The sequence below is a fragment of the Monodon monoceros genome, unplaced genomic scaffold, assembly GCF_005190385.1.
Source record: "Monodon monoceros isolate NGI ecotype Baffin Bay Population unplaced genomic scaffold, NGI_Narwhal_1 Super_Scaffold_6, whole genome shotgun sequence".
Lineage (NCBI taxonomy): Eukaryota > Metazoa > Chordata > Mammalia > Artiodactyla > Monodontidae > Monodon > Monodon monoceros.
In genome coordinates, this window is record NW_021703783.1 from 53,831,190 (window position 1) to 53,845,053 (window position 13,864).

General features: G+C 41.8%; 1 protein-coding gene across 3 annotated transcripts in view; it reads right to left on the reverse strand.

Annotated features, from left to right (window-relative positions):
• BEST3 (bestrophin 3) overlaps window positions 1-13,864 on the reverse strand; it is a 54,941-nt gene that overhangs the window by 32,483 nt on the left and 8,594 nt on the right. For 2 of the 3 annotated variants that reach the window (XM_029204677.1, XM_029204676.1), the window contains exons 5-7: window positions 3,720-3,874; window positions 2,445-2,522; window positions 2,184-2,336 (exon numbers count right to left, since the gene is read on the reverse strand). In XM_029204677.1, coding sequence (XP_029060510.1) covers window positions 2,184-2,336; window positions 2,445-2,522; window positions 3,720-3,874 — 386 coding nt within the window. Of the gene's footprint in view, window positions 1-2,183; window positions 2,337-2,444; window positions 2,523-3,719; window positions 3,875-7,628; window positions 7,685-13,864 lie in introns of those variants that run through there. The other variant, XM_029204678.1, reaches the window with a different exon arrangement.

Sequence of the window (13,864 nt, forward strand, 5' to 3'; positions counted from 1 at the left end):
GTGTGTGTGTGTGTGTGTGTGTGTGTGTGTGTGTGTGTGTGTGTGTGTGTGGTTTTACATTGGGCCTAGATGTAAAAAACTTACAAGTGTATAAAACAAAAGCGCCATTGATTAGTTGAGTTCCTAGATTCTGAGACTATTTGGTAGAAAATCTACCTACGTTTTTTTTAGGATTTAAGTCTAACCACTACATCAAAATCACCTGGAAAGCTTTTAAAGAAAATTGATGGCTGGGTCCGCCCCCCCCCCCCCCGAGATTCTGATGTAATGGGTGTGAGGTTGAGCCCAGGCATCATTATTGAGTAGAGCTCCCAGGAGTTTTTGATGTGTGGCCATTGTTGACAACCACTGACTTAGAGAAGGACATCCCTTTGTTCTAAGGGACAGCCTGTGGCAGGGCCCATGCCCCTGGATCACTCACAGCAATATCCATTGTCAGAGTCCTTCATTGCAAGTTCCAAGGGGCTGTCTACCTTTCTTGTCTGGGGTTTTCCTTAAATTAAATGGGCCACTGGATGGGTCCTGAAAATATTTTTGTTACATCCAGAATTTCACTTTTATGGGATCCATCCTGCATATAGTATTAGAGTCTACATTTAACTACAAAAATGATATCCATGTTTCTGAATTGACTATGTCACAAAAGTATCCTTTACTCAGTTGGAGGCTCCATTTCCAGCAAACAACTGAGTAATACACCATTCATAAGATTAAGATGGGTTTTCACACTTTGAAAAGATTTATAAATATTAGAATTGTCAAGACAAAACTGTTTAGAAACTGAGATCCAGTCCACTGGGTGGGAAAACTCCCTTCTCTTAGGGTTACCTGTCTCTTAATAGGGCTAAGATTGTCTTTTCATATTTTGCCTTCAAAATATTTTATAAAGGAAAAGACTGTTAATATTTTAGAGAGTACTTCAGAAGGCAGGAACTGCTGGCTCTTCCTTCCAGGCTGGCCAAACATCTCATGTGGACACAGAGTGAAAAATAAAAAGCTCAGCACAACTCAGGGGAAAGGACAATAGAAGACCAGAGTGATTGAGTGTTTGGGCCAATTGTGGTGAGTTTGTGTTTATAGAAGTAGAGTCTACTTTTTTCTCTAATGGGAAATGAGAGCTATTAGTTTCTATTACTCTTTCTCTGTCTTAAATGGGTAAAAATAATTGAGTCACTGTCATCTGGTTAAAACTGTTTTTGCCGTTTGTAAAGGAAATGCCTTTACTCTTTGGAGGATAACTTGAAGTGCCAACATATTTATTTTTCCTGGTTAAAATTCAAACCAATGAAAGTAAAGGCATCTGCAGAGAAAATGCTTCCACAACCTGGAAGGCCTCGACGATGCACTGTGGCAGTTTGGAAGGTCAAACATTTGAAATTCTATTTTATTAAAATTATCTTCAAACTGTCTTTAGAATTCAGTTAACTTAATGAAGCCATTGTCTTTTATCTTTTTCTGTCACGTACAAAAGAGATGGAAGAATCAGGCCTCTGACACTTTTACATACATCTGGGGTTGGGGGAAGATGGTAGTGGGAGCAAATAAAATTCTACACTGATGATTGGACTAGTTGTTTTCACTGCTCTGACCTGTTTTTAATTTCCTGGCAAACCAAATACTGTCATTAATCCTGGGGTTTCTGGTTTTGATTCCGATGAATTCCTTTGAGTCTCAGTTCTGGTTTTGAAAATGGAATGCATTTAATGTCATGGCACAGCTAGTGGGATTTCAGGGGATAGAAGCTATCTATCTACAGAGTTGAGCAGAACCAAGATAATAATATAATATTAATGCTTAAGTCTGAGATACAAGGCTTCTTATTTACTCTCTTTTACTCTGCTTAGTTGCTTGTTGTGGTATAAAGTATCGATGCAGGTACACTTATTACTTTAATTACATTATTGTAATCCTAATGCGAGCACACAAAGACTTAAAACAATCAGTGGCCATAAAAGAGTAGCGTCTGCATAAATGAGATGCTTCAGACCCCTACAGTACAGTACTCACCACATCCCTGCCACTTTAATGCCCGGTTGAAAAGTAATAACATCTCCGAGCTATTAAGTGTTAAATCTACCTTTGACTCACTCATGAATGAGTGATTCAGTAAGGGATCAGTGTGCAGAGTCTGGAACATGACAGAGATTACAGAGCAGGTCTCAGGCACTAAGACTGTTGGCTACCTTGAGCCATCCTGCATAGAAGAAGAATTGTAGGAGAGTAAAGATCGGAATGTAAAGATCTAAGTCATGCCCTGAGTAGCCTTTGGTGGGATCCAAAAACTGGCGTCCAATCAGGCACGCAAAGAAGAAGGTGTAGACAGCTAGCGTGACAACCTGAAACAGAGAGAAACCCGAGTGAGAGCACAGCGCTGGCTGCCCGAGAGAGACAGCATGCCAAAGTGGGCAAGTAGAAAGAAAAATCACGTGCCAAGGATTTGATACCTGAGTGTAGACCAGCGGAATCCCAACCCAGTCATAACCAAATAAGAGGCTGCACCAGGAGCGAAATCGGTTCATTTCCTAAGCCAGAAACAAATTAAACACGATTTACTAAGGTGATGGGTGTGGTAATAAATATTTACTGGGATTCAGAATATGGCCATGACTTTTAGGAATACACCTGTAAAATGATGAGAGAGACTTTAAAAGGCTAAAAATTGGTTCTGAAATCCACTCCAAAAGGAAAATTTTGAAAATGACAAGCTATCAACATAATTCAACAATGTGCAAAAGGAATTGAGTACAGTTGGACATTTTAAAAAATATTAAGATAAATCAGGACTGTATAGAAATATCCCCTACTCTGTTGAATTCATAATTTCCAACATATATATTGGCCCCAAGTGGTGGTAGGAAGGCAGTGGTTAATATTTTAAATAAATCATTTCTAAATTATGTGGAGAGCAGATTATTTTTTGTTTCCTCGATTGCTTTTGAAAACATGCTTACTGTAGATCTTAGAAAAAAGAACTAAATACATCCTAAACCGTTCCCCCAACAAATGAAGACTTTAGAATGCTTCTATTGACAGAAAATCTATCCCTGTTTAAAGCAGGAAGGACTGGGATCCATTGATTTCTTTTTTCTCTATTGAACACAAGTTATTATTTAAGTCTGGGAGAAAGAGTATACGTTAAATTGGGAGCTATTTTTAAATCATTCACTCCTTTTAGCCTAATCGAGGCAGGAGACTGTCATGACACAAATCTCTCTAGCCCTTCTATAAATTCGTTTCTCAAATGAATTCAGGATTATTTCATTTAATGAAAACATGGTTTTGTTTCCTGGAGCATCTGGAAAGCTGGGTTAACCTTGGGATATTCCTATTTTGGGGAACTGACTAGGGGGGGTTATTTCTACTCCAGGTTTGGTCTGGGATCCTGGAGCTAGGGATGGCAAATATGCCTTGAGGGCGCCAGATCCTTCCGAGCCCTGGCAGACATTGCTGATCAATCAAAGAACATTTTCTTACAGAGCCTATTACAAAGCCTACTTCTGTTTAAAACAGAGCCTCTAAGCAACCACCTGCAATCAATCTGAGTTAAACTGTGTACTATTCTCCTCCTGCATTTGAGGGTTCTGATACTAGCCCAGTCTTTCTGGTTCTTTTGGAACCAGAATTGAACAAATTGGACTCGTCCAGGTCCAACCTGTTGCATCCAGGTCCCTGTTGGTCTCTGATTAGCATCTTTTACTGACAGTTTACTATGTACTTACAGTCATCAATGATTGCAGATCAACACTGTCTCTGATTCTACCTTCCTTCCGGGCTTTAGCTGCAAGATTTCCAAACCAGATGAATGGAACCCAGTATTTCAGATGAGGAGATTTGAGGTGTTCAAATAATTTTCTTTCATCTGCTGTCATAAAACCTTTACACAAAATAAAAATAGCTAGATTATACAGACTTGGTTTAGCGCCAATATATTACCCTATATGCACGTGGTGTCTACTATGTGAGCAAATAATGGGGGATATTCAAGAAATATAAAATAAAGGTTCCTGTCTCAAGTAGTTTTTACTTGTATCAGAGATAAGGAATATGTACTCACGAGCGCACGTGCACACATGCACACACGCACACAAGTTATATATCGGTATAGGAGGCAATGCATGTGAGCAATCCCTAACAGAGGCGGCCAGTAGGAAGTGAGGTGACATTAAATGTGGACTAGGACATCTGGGGAAGGTCTCTTCTTTAGGTTTTGGTTTATTCATCTAAAATTGGGAACAAGAATACTTAGAATTGTTTGGATTAAAAGAATAAAACGTGATAATGTATACAAAGCACTTAGTACAGTGCCGAACATGTGAATCGCATAACATTTCATCCTGACCCCTCCTTTCAAACTCCTAATTAACCAGGACTTCTTCTTTGAAGCCTTCCTTGATTCCTTCCTTCTCCTTCCCCGGAGATTTCTCCCCTTCACAGCTCCACCACGGTGCTTTCTCTTGCCTTGTATTATGATAATGTTAGACACAAATGTTTCCCCTGCTAAGACCCTTTGGAAGGGCAAAGAGCATATTATCTTTGTAGTCCCCACAGCATTTCGCATATACTTTTTACAAATTTTATTATTTATTTTATTTTTGGCTGCATTGGGTCTTTGTTGCTGTGCGCAGGCTTTCTCTAGTTGCAGTGAGCGAGGACTACTCTTCATTGCGGTGTGCGGGCTTCTCATTGCGGTGGCTTCTCTTGCTGTGGAGCACGGGCTCTATGCACGCCAGCTTCAGTAGTTGTGGCACATGGGCTTCAGTAGTTGTGGCTCACAGGCTCTAGAGCACAGGCTCAGTAGCTGTGGCACATGGGCTTAGTTGCTCTGTGGCACGTGAGATCTTCCTGGACCAGGACTCGAACCCATGTTTCCTGCATTGGCAGGCGGATTCTTAACCAGTGGGCCACCAGGCAAGTCCCATTCTTTCTAATGGCTGCATTCTAGTTAACTGTGTACAGTATTTTATATAAGTAGTTCTCTTTTGAATAGAGTTTTAAGTTGTTTTAATTTTCTTGCTACTAAAAATAATGCTGCAGTGACTATCCTTGTACTTACCACCTTGACTTTTTTTTTTTAAGGATTATATAGGGGCATGAGGAATCATTTTCTTTTATTTATTTATTTATTTAATTTTTGGCTTCATCGGTCAGTTGTGGCACGCGGGATATTTCATTGTGGCACACAGGCTCAGTAGTTGCGGCGCGAGGGCTTAGTTGCCCCACGGCATGTGAGATCTTAGTTCCCTGACCAGGAATCGGACCCGTATCCCCTGCATTGGAAGGCAGATTCTTAACCACTGGACCACCAGGGAAGTCCCCCCGCCTTGACTTTTTAAGTGGACTTTTAAATGTTCAGTATGATTTAGTATAAATGTTTTCTGAATTAAAGCTTGTTTCTAAAACTGATTTTTGTTAGATATGAATTTTGTGTTACTTTTGATTGAGAAATGCAATCATTTGCTTATGAAATTCTAACACATTCAGATGAAAATCAACTTTTGCCCTAATGTGACACAGTTTGTATCCTTAACCATCTGTAATCGGTTTATGAATCTGGTTTTCCTGCTTAAAGTAATCCTCCCTCCTTACCATGCAGACTGAGTTTTATTTAAGAGGTGTTGCTATAACAGAAAAGAACTCAAAGGAGAAGTGAGATATGCCATTTTGAAAGTCACTGACCCATAGAGCTTTGGAGTTACCTAGATCCTTGATGTGATCCAGGCCAGTGCTTTGAGAATATGGTCCACAGGTCGTGGGTGTCTGAGTCACTTGTGACACCTATTATATATGGAGAGGGCTAGGCTCTACCATCACCTGCTAAACCAGACTCAATAGGGCAGGAATTCTTGACCCAGTGTTGCACCTTTGCCTTATCCTGAGTGCCTTTTAGAAAATACCAGTGCCTTCACCTTATCCCTTGAGATTCTGATTCAATTGGTCTAGAGTGAGGTCCAGGTGTAAGCATCCTTTTAATCTTCCTGGGTAATTTAATGAAATTGGGTCCGGGCATTTACATGTTTACCAAGCTCTGCAGGAAATTCTGACCTACAGCAATGTTCAAAAATCACTGCCCCACTGAATGAAGATTCTGTTTATTCAGTATTTGAAATAAACAGAGTAACAACTACAGAGCCAATATTTACCAACAAGAGGCTAGTTTTATATAAAACTCAGGTTATTTATATTAGCTTTGAAGGGGTCTGCCCATGCCTGGGGAATTGGACTCTCTCTGGTGGTCAAAGAATGAGTCTGAGAATTCTTGTCTTGTTTCTCAGTGCATTTCAAAGTTGTTGCATGATCTAGATAATCTGTTTGGTTTTTTTTTTAAGACTTGCAGAGTATGATTAAATCTGATGATAAGAAGTTAATAGATGAACTTGACCTGTCTTGGCTCTGTGCTTGAAGACTTGCAACCCTTCACCTTTTCCCTGGAAGACTATTCTCAGACATTTCATATCAATTGTCTAACAGTTATAGTCTTGGGTTTCATAGTGCAGTTTCCAAAAATGCCTGCATTTATATACTGGCTGCAATCTCTGTCATTTGACCAAAGAATAACTTTACCTCTGGTTATTTTTTATTCAGGAATATGGATCAACTTATGCTGGCAAGTCCTTTCTTGGCTTCTTAGCAAAAAGCAAATATGCAGAGTGAGGGTTAATTTAATGCGAACCCTAAAGCGAGAGTTAGGTAACCTCCCCCCAGTCCCTGCCGTGTAGCACACCCACTGATTGGAAAGGGACATGTAGAGCTAGGAAAGCAGGTGTGGGGGGGGGTTTAAATGTTCAGCGCAAATTTATTGCGTACTTTACTAGGTGCTGTGAAAGATGAACTAGACATTATTGTATCCTCCAAGAGTGTACAGGCAGAATAATTTTTGTTATTTCCTGCAGGGTTACACATCTTATCCAAAGTAACCCCATCTTTGGAAATTGAGTTGTTGGTCCATTGAAAGAAAAGTCTAGATTGTTAATCAAATCAATTCAAAGAGCATTTGTTATTACATGGAATGTTATCAGGCCATTTTAACCAGAGACTGATGATATATTCAGAATGTGGTCATTATCCTCATCTCTAAGGCTATGTTAACCACAGGTATTGATTTGCTACAGTTTGGCTGCACCATCAGTTGGCTGGTCCTCACACTACCCTGTCTCCTTCACATGTCTGTCTTCATGCCACGCTCCCTCAGACCCTATCCACACCCTGACGTTGCTATTTTATTCAGTATCTTGCCATTACATTTGCCTTGAATTTCTCTTGCTATCTTTTTTCCTTCTGGTTTTCTGGCTAGTTCAGCTCTGCTCAGCAATTTTCATATTGCATATCCCAAAGAAACCTTTATAATATTTCAAATCAGAGTAAAAAAAAAAAATATATATATATATATATACACACACACAAACACACACACACACACATATATATTTGTATTTACTTGTGTCTTGAATTGTGGCTTGATGGAGTAGGATCTGCTACTTTAAGGCAAAATTTTATTGCCTTCAAACCAAAGGACCAATTAAGTCTATTAATAAACAATATTCCGGTAATCGCAGATTCAGTTGAAACTGAGGCAGATGTCTTTTGCCTTTAAAGCAGAGTGCGTACATGAGGCTCTGTTAGGAGAAGAGCTAAAAGCTCTGCTTCTCAAAACCTTTAGGCAGGATGGGTTTATTGCCAGTTCTTTCTGAAAGAGAAAGTTGTGCATTCAGCATCTGAGCCCTTCTCAGAGATGACTTTTTCAGGCACATTGCAACAAGCCTGGCTCATTTTCCTCTCTGTACTTTCCAAATGAATGGAATGAAGCCACCAGATTCAACTGCAGCCATTCTTTAAATTCAGCGGTAGAAATTTAGAAATCCCTGTCAACCGGGAAAATCAAAGCGAGGCAAAATGGGATTCAGAGAGAGATGGAATCACACTGTGAAGACATTGTGGAGGGCAGTACTGAGATATATATATATTTTTTTAACCATGAACTATAGTAAGATATATTTGTGGTTCCCAAAACAATTATTGGCTCTTTTGTGTGAGGTGCTCTCTGATATTTTCTGTTCTGTTCCATTCCATTCCATAAAAAATGCTGGCTCAAAGCCATTAAAATGATTTAAGAGCCCGATAATAAGTTACAACCCACAGTTTGAAAAGCTTGAAATAGGATATGGTTGATTAAAATCAGTTTCTGGGTTAGCAATGCTGAACGGAGACAGAGAAACTCCTCTATTTTCCTAATGAGTCAAACACGAGTGAAACATCTCTAGTCAGCCGTATTCCTGTCTCTAAATTAGTATCCTGTTTGGTAGTTCACTGCCTTCTACACATGACGCACAGGAAATATCATTCACAAAATCAGTGCTCTTAACTCCTGGCCTGTCCAGGTGGCCCAGAATTCCATTTGCTTTGGGTAAATAGATCTGAGGCAATTTGCAGATAAAGCTGGAGGAGTTAATAGATGCGCTGTGGTGCAGTGGTTCCTAGACTTTGCTGCACATTAGGATGGTCTGAGGAGCTTAAAAACTCCTGATGCCCAGGTTGCACCGTACACCTATTGAATCCTAATGTCTGGGGGTGTGAGCCACCATCAGTATTTTTAAAAGATCCCTAGCGACTCCATCTTGTAACAAAGTTTGGGAACAACTGCACCTAGTACAGAGTCACACAGCAAGCTGGCCATTTTAGCATCCTTGTTCTGGCTCAAACATAGTGCTTCTGGGGAGCTTGTTTAGAAGTGGATTTCTGGGTCCCAAGCCCCAGAGATTCAGATTTCATAGGCTGTCTGGGAACCTGCAATTTAAATAAACACCTGATAATTCAATGAATGTGGTGGTCTACAATCATCCTTTGAGAAGCATTGATTGGCAAGCCATGATTTAACTCCTAAAACAGAGCTGTGGTGAACCTTCAAACAGTGGGCGGAGACTGCCCATCCATGGCACTAATGCAAGGAGGTGTGTACTTTCTCTCCCATGAAGAACCAGTGCGCATAGGTGAGTCAAGTTGCACTCACAAGACGACATTCAGTCTGTTCTGGGCTCATCACGTGAGACTATAGGGGTAACTGACTCAGCCTGTAAAAGTTCAGCCAACAGAGGAAAAACTGGCACAGCCATGAATACCACCATCCCCTTGATCATCTCTCCTGTAACACAGAGCAGTGAGAGATTTCAGAGACCAGGGAACCCCAGTAGCACAGAATGCATCAGGAAAAACGTGAACAGCAGATCACAGGGCAGAAAGTCAATATTATACAAAATCCATTCGATTTTACTTAGCGAGCGAAGATTACAGATTAAATGATCTAAGTGTGGGGCTAGGCTTCCAGACAGTGCATCTAAAGTTAGAACTTTTATCTCAACAGTCACTTGACAATTGGGAGCTCGTTCGGTTGTATTTATGCCTGTTAACTGTATGTCACTAAGAATCCTGATGGGGTCTCCACAGGCTCTCTCTTGTCAGGGCAGAAGCTCAAGGAACTTCATGTTAAGATTCCAGGCCTTTAAAAAAACAAAACAGTGTCCTTTCCTTAAAATTTACTGTCTTTTAACCACTCTTACAGGCTACCAAGCACAGAAGGAAACTATTTTAGAGAAATAGAAACGCAATGGAGTGATGTGAAGTTCAGCTGTAAATATATTTATGCTTGCCTCTGAAAATGATTCATAGAAGAAAACACTTGTAGTAATCTTTACTGATCCTCGAGGACAGGGACCTCGCTTTCAGCTGTGCTCCAGTGCTCAGCACAATGCCTAGCGTACCGTATACACTCAGTAAATCTCTGTTAAATGAGCAAAAGCATGACAGATTTAGTAACAGATTTAGTAACGTTTCTTTTAGAGGAATGCATATAATTTCCCATTTCCTTTTTTTGTGCTTCTGGTGAAGAATTTTGAAGGAAAATGTTTTCTCTCCTGATCACTGTGAAACCCCAGATAAAATGTTTTGATTCAGTCTCATACCATAACGTAAGCACCCAATTAAGGCCATCACTTAAATTGGCAAAGATCTGGAATTGTGCACATGACTTGACTTAGAATGAGTGACATCTTCCAAGGCAGGTGATTGAAACGACTGGCATTTTCCAGGGCAGGCTTGTAGCCAAGAGGGAAAATAACAGAGACTCCTGGGTTACAGCTCCTCTGTGAAGTAACTGTTTGATAACAGACCAGTTCAGGGAATTTCCAGCAGAATACACATTATTTTGCATTCAGCTGTTACATTTCTATTTTCATGGGAGCATAAATAAAGAAATTTTAATTTGAGAAATGTAACCTGTAACATCAAAGCATATGTATTTCCCAGAATAATGTAACTTGAGTGTCCAGCTTAACAGCAAGGAATGTCAGGGACCGGCGGGTAAGTGACCTAGCTCACCAGCTGTAGTCAAGCAATGGCCAGATGCTTCAGAAGGAGGTGCTGACCTTCATTCTCTCCATCCTCTCACTGTTTTGTCCTGCTAGTCCTGAATCTTTGTGACAGGGACCCTCCCTGAAGCAATACAAAGAGTTTGGAGGGCAACTCCCATTGCCTTAAAGCCCCCTGTTTCTCAGAGTGTGATCCAGGGACCCCCTTCCTCAAAGTCTCCAGGGGCTTGTTAAACACACTCATTCCTGGACCCCAGCCTAGACCTACTGAATCAGAATCTCTGGGGGTGGTGTCTTCGGATCTGCGTTTTTAGCAGTGTTGATTTTTTTTTTTTTTTTTTGCGGTATGCAGGCCTCTCACTGTTGTGGCCTCTCCCGTTGCGGAGCACAGGCTCCGGACGTGCAGGCTCAGCGGCCATGGCTCACGGGCCCAGGCAGCATGTGGGATCTTCCCGGACCAGGGCGCGAACCTGTGTCCCCTGCATCGGCAGGCGGACTCTCAACCACTGCACCACCAGGGAAGCCCCTAGCAGTATTGAGTTTTTAACACTATCTAACGTGCACTGAAGTTTGAGAACATGTACTTTCCCAGACAGGTGGGTTTATGTAGGGAGTCACCTGACAAGAGGTTTTATTTGCGCCCTCAGCATTGCCTCCTGCCTTTGCCCCTACACTTTTGGGGCCCCTGTGCTTTACCACCAGCCCTCTCTGCCCTCAGGCGGAGCAGGTGCCCTGGCTCTGGGCTCAGGGCACCTGCCAAACATTTTCCGCCATCCCTGAACTTCCTGTTCTTCCCAGAAACATTGGCACAGGCCAAGGACAGACAGAGAGGTGGAGACACGTACCCAGTTGGGAGAGCTTGGAAACTGACCCCACGTGCAGACTGAGTCAGCCTTCTCTGCTGGGGAGCAGGAAGTCTGGTAAGTCTGTGCGGCCAGCCGACAGAGAGTCTGTGCCCATCCATGTGGGTGGCCATGAGGCAGACCAGGAAGGACCCTGCCTGTGAATCATGGCCCCCAGCTTGGAAGGCAGTGGCTCAGAACCTTTGTCCCACCACCTAGCATGCAAACCTTGTGTTCCTGTTGGGCACATGCTGGTCCACTACCCCTTCTTCTGCCTTTCGAGAAAACACTTAGGGGTGGAAGAGAGTAGTAGAGACCTTTACACTGCAATCATCAGTGATGGCCCCAGAGGGCACCTGCCAAGGCTTCAGCCCCCTCTTGTCGCCCTCAGTACTCTTCCTCCTTCAGACGCGGCACAAAAACTGACCAAAAACTTGAAGTGAGAATGATGCTTGTTGTGTCCAGGCAGGTCTAATTCAAGTCCCCTAGATGGTAGTCTCTGAGCAGACTGCTCAGAGGCTACCATCCAGAGCAATTCTGGAGCCTCCAGCATGGTCGAAACCTTGAATTCACCCTTTTCTTAACTGTTGCAGTTTTGTTATTAGTAATGAATTATTTGATGAATGCCAAAACCTTTTACCCCGGGGGTGAGAAAAAGCGTTAAAAAAATAAGCAACCCAGAAAAGACTCCTTACTTCTCAAACTTCAGTATATAAAAAGAGCAACATAAGAGCATGTTTAAATGCAGGTTTTCCAGGCCTTACATACAATGGTTCTGATTCAGTAGGTCTGACGTGGGGCTCAGGATTATGCATTTTATTTTATTTTATTTATTTATTTATTAATAAATTTTATTTATTTATTTTTGGCTGCATTGGGTGTTCATTGCTGTGCACGGGCTTTCTCTAGTTGTGGTGAGCTGAGGTACTCTTTGTTGCGGTGCGTTGGCTTCTCACTGCGGTGGCTTAGGCTCTAGGTACTTGGGCTTCAGTAGTTGTGGCTTGCGGGCTCCAGAGTGCAGGCTCAGTAGTTGTGGCGCATGGGCTTAGTTGCTCCACGGCATGTGGGATCTTCCCGGACCAGGGCTCGAACCCATGTCCCCTGCATTGGCAGGCAGATTCTTAACCACTGTGCCACCAGGGAAGTCCCAGGAGTATGCATTTTAAATAAACAACTCAAGTTATTCAAGATGTAAAGGGCCCATGGGTTTGTGGATCACACCTTGATACATACTCAAGTAAATGCACCTCAAGGAGCAAATGATTCTCCTATGCCCTTGGAATGGTTGGGGGTACTGGTGGTACGGGAGAGAGGAGTACTTGAGTGTTCCAAATGCCTTGGAAAGGGGGAAAGTGTCGATGCAAGTACTGACCGGTGTTTGTGTAAGTTTGATAGGGAGTGAGTGTCGGTATTATGAAAAGTGCACCTAAAGGAAATGAACTCAGATCATTCCCCCATTCATCTCGCCGTTTCTACTTGCCCCTCAGACCTGAGCACAACTCAGGCCTTGCTGAGCTCACGTCTAACCAGAGGCCCTAAAGGCCTCTCTGTCACCAGCCACCCCCTCTGCTTTTAATATGATGGTGATGCTGAGAGGATAGATTCGCTCTGAGAATTGGGCCTGGAGTCTGATTGCTGTCAGAATGCGCTTTCTTCTTTCCAAGAATGTGTCAGGACTACAGAAATGTCACCTTTCTTCATCCAAGTAAACTTTAGCTGTCACTCATCCATTTGGAATAGGCCAAACCTTTCTCGTTTGTTTTTATGACTTTTTTCAGAGGTCAAAATGCATATCACATTTGATCCTTTAGGCATTAGGGTAAGCAAAATAAGTTATCAAGTGGCATTTTAAACTTGGTCATTCTGATGCAGTATTCCACTTTTAAATTTGGAGGAAGGGTGGCAGTTAATTTTATTTTAAGTTCCGACTGGTTTTACATCATAATATACCTGTACATTTGCCAAGCCCTTTGTACCCTTCATCTGAATCTGTAACCGACTCCTTGCTCCTCATTACTTTCTCACGTCTTGCTCTGTAGCCCTAACAACGGCCTCTACACTCCTCCTTCCTTATTTCCACCTTACCTTTCACAGTATCCTGGTCATAGGGAATCAAGAAGACCTAGGATGTCATATCAAATGAGTCTTCTAAAGTGACCAAAGGACTGTTATGCTGTTGTACTAGATGATTTCATTATTAATAGCAAGAACTCGTGTCACACCATGTGCCGGGTACTGCTCTAGACACTGCAAGTATTAACTTATTTAATCATCACAGCAAGCCTATGAGGTATATGAGGTAAAAGGTATTATAAATCACTCTAAACTCACTCTATGAATGAGGGAACTGAAGCATTAGAAAGTTAAAGTAACTCAGACAAGGTCATGTAGCCGCTAAGTGATAGAGAAGGATTTGAACTCTTACTCTGTGTTCTGAGTCAGATGTCACCATCTGAGAAGGCAAAACCAAATCAAACAAAAGCCCCCAAACCTCCAAAAACAAACAAAACATGCTGCTCTTAAATATATATATATATATTTTCAAGGACATTTCAGAAAAGGAGACTGGATAAAGCAACCTAATTCGAGACTGTACTCAATATAAAGGCAGAATCATCTCATGGTTCCTATATCTACTATATATTCATTTATACATTCCAACAT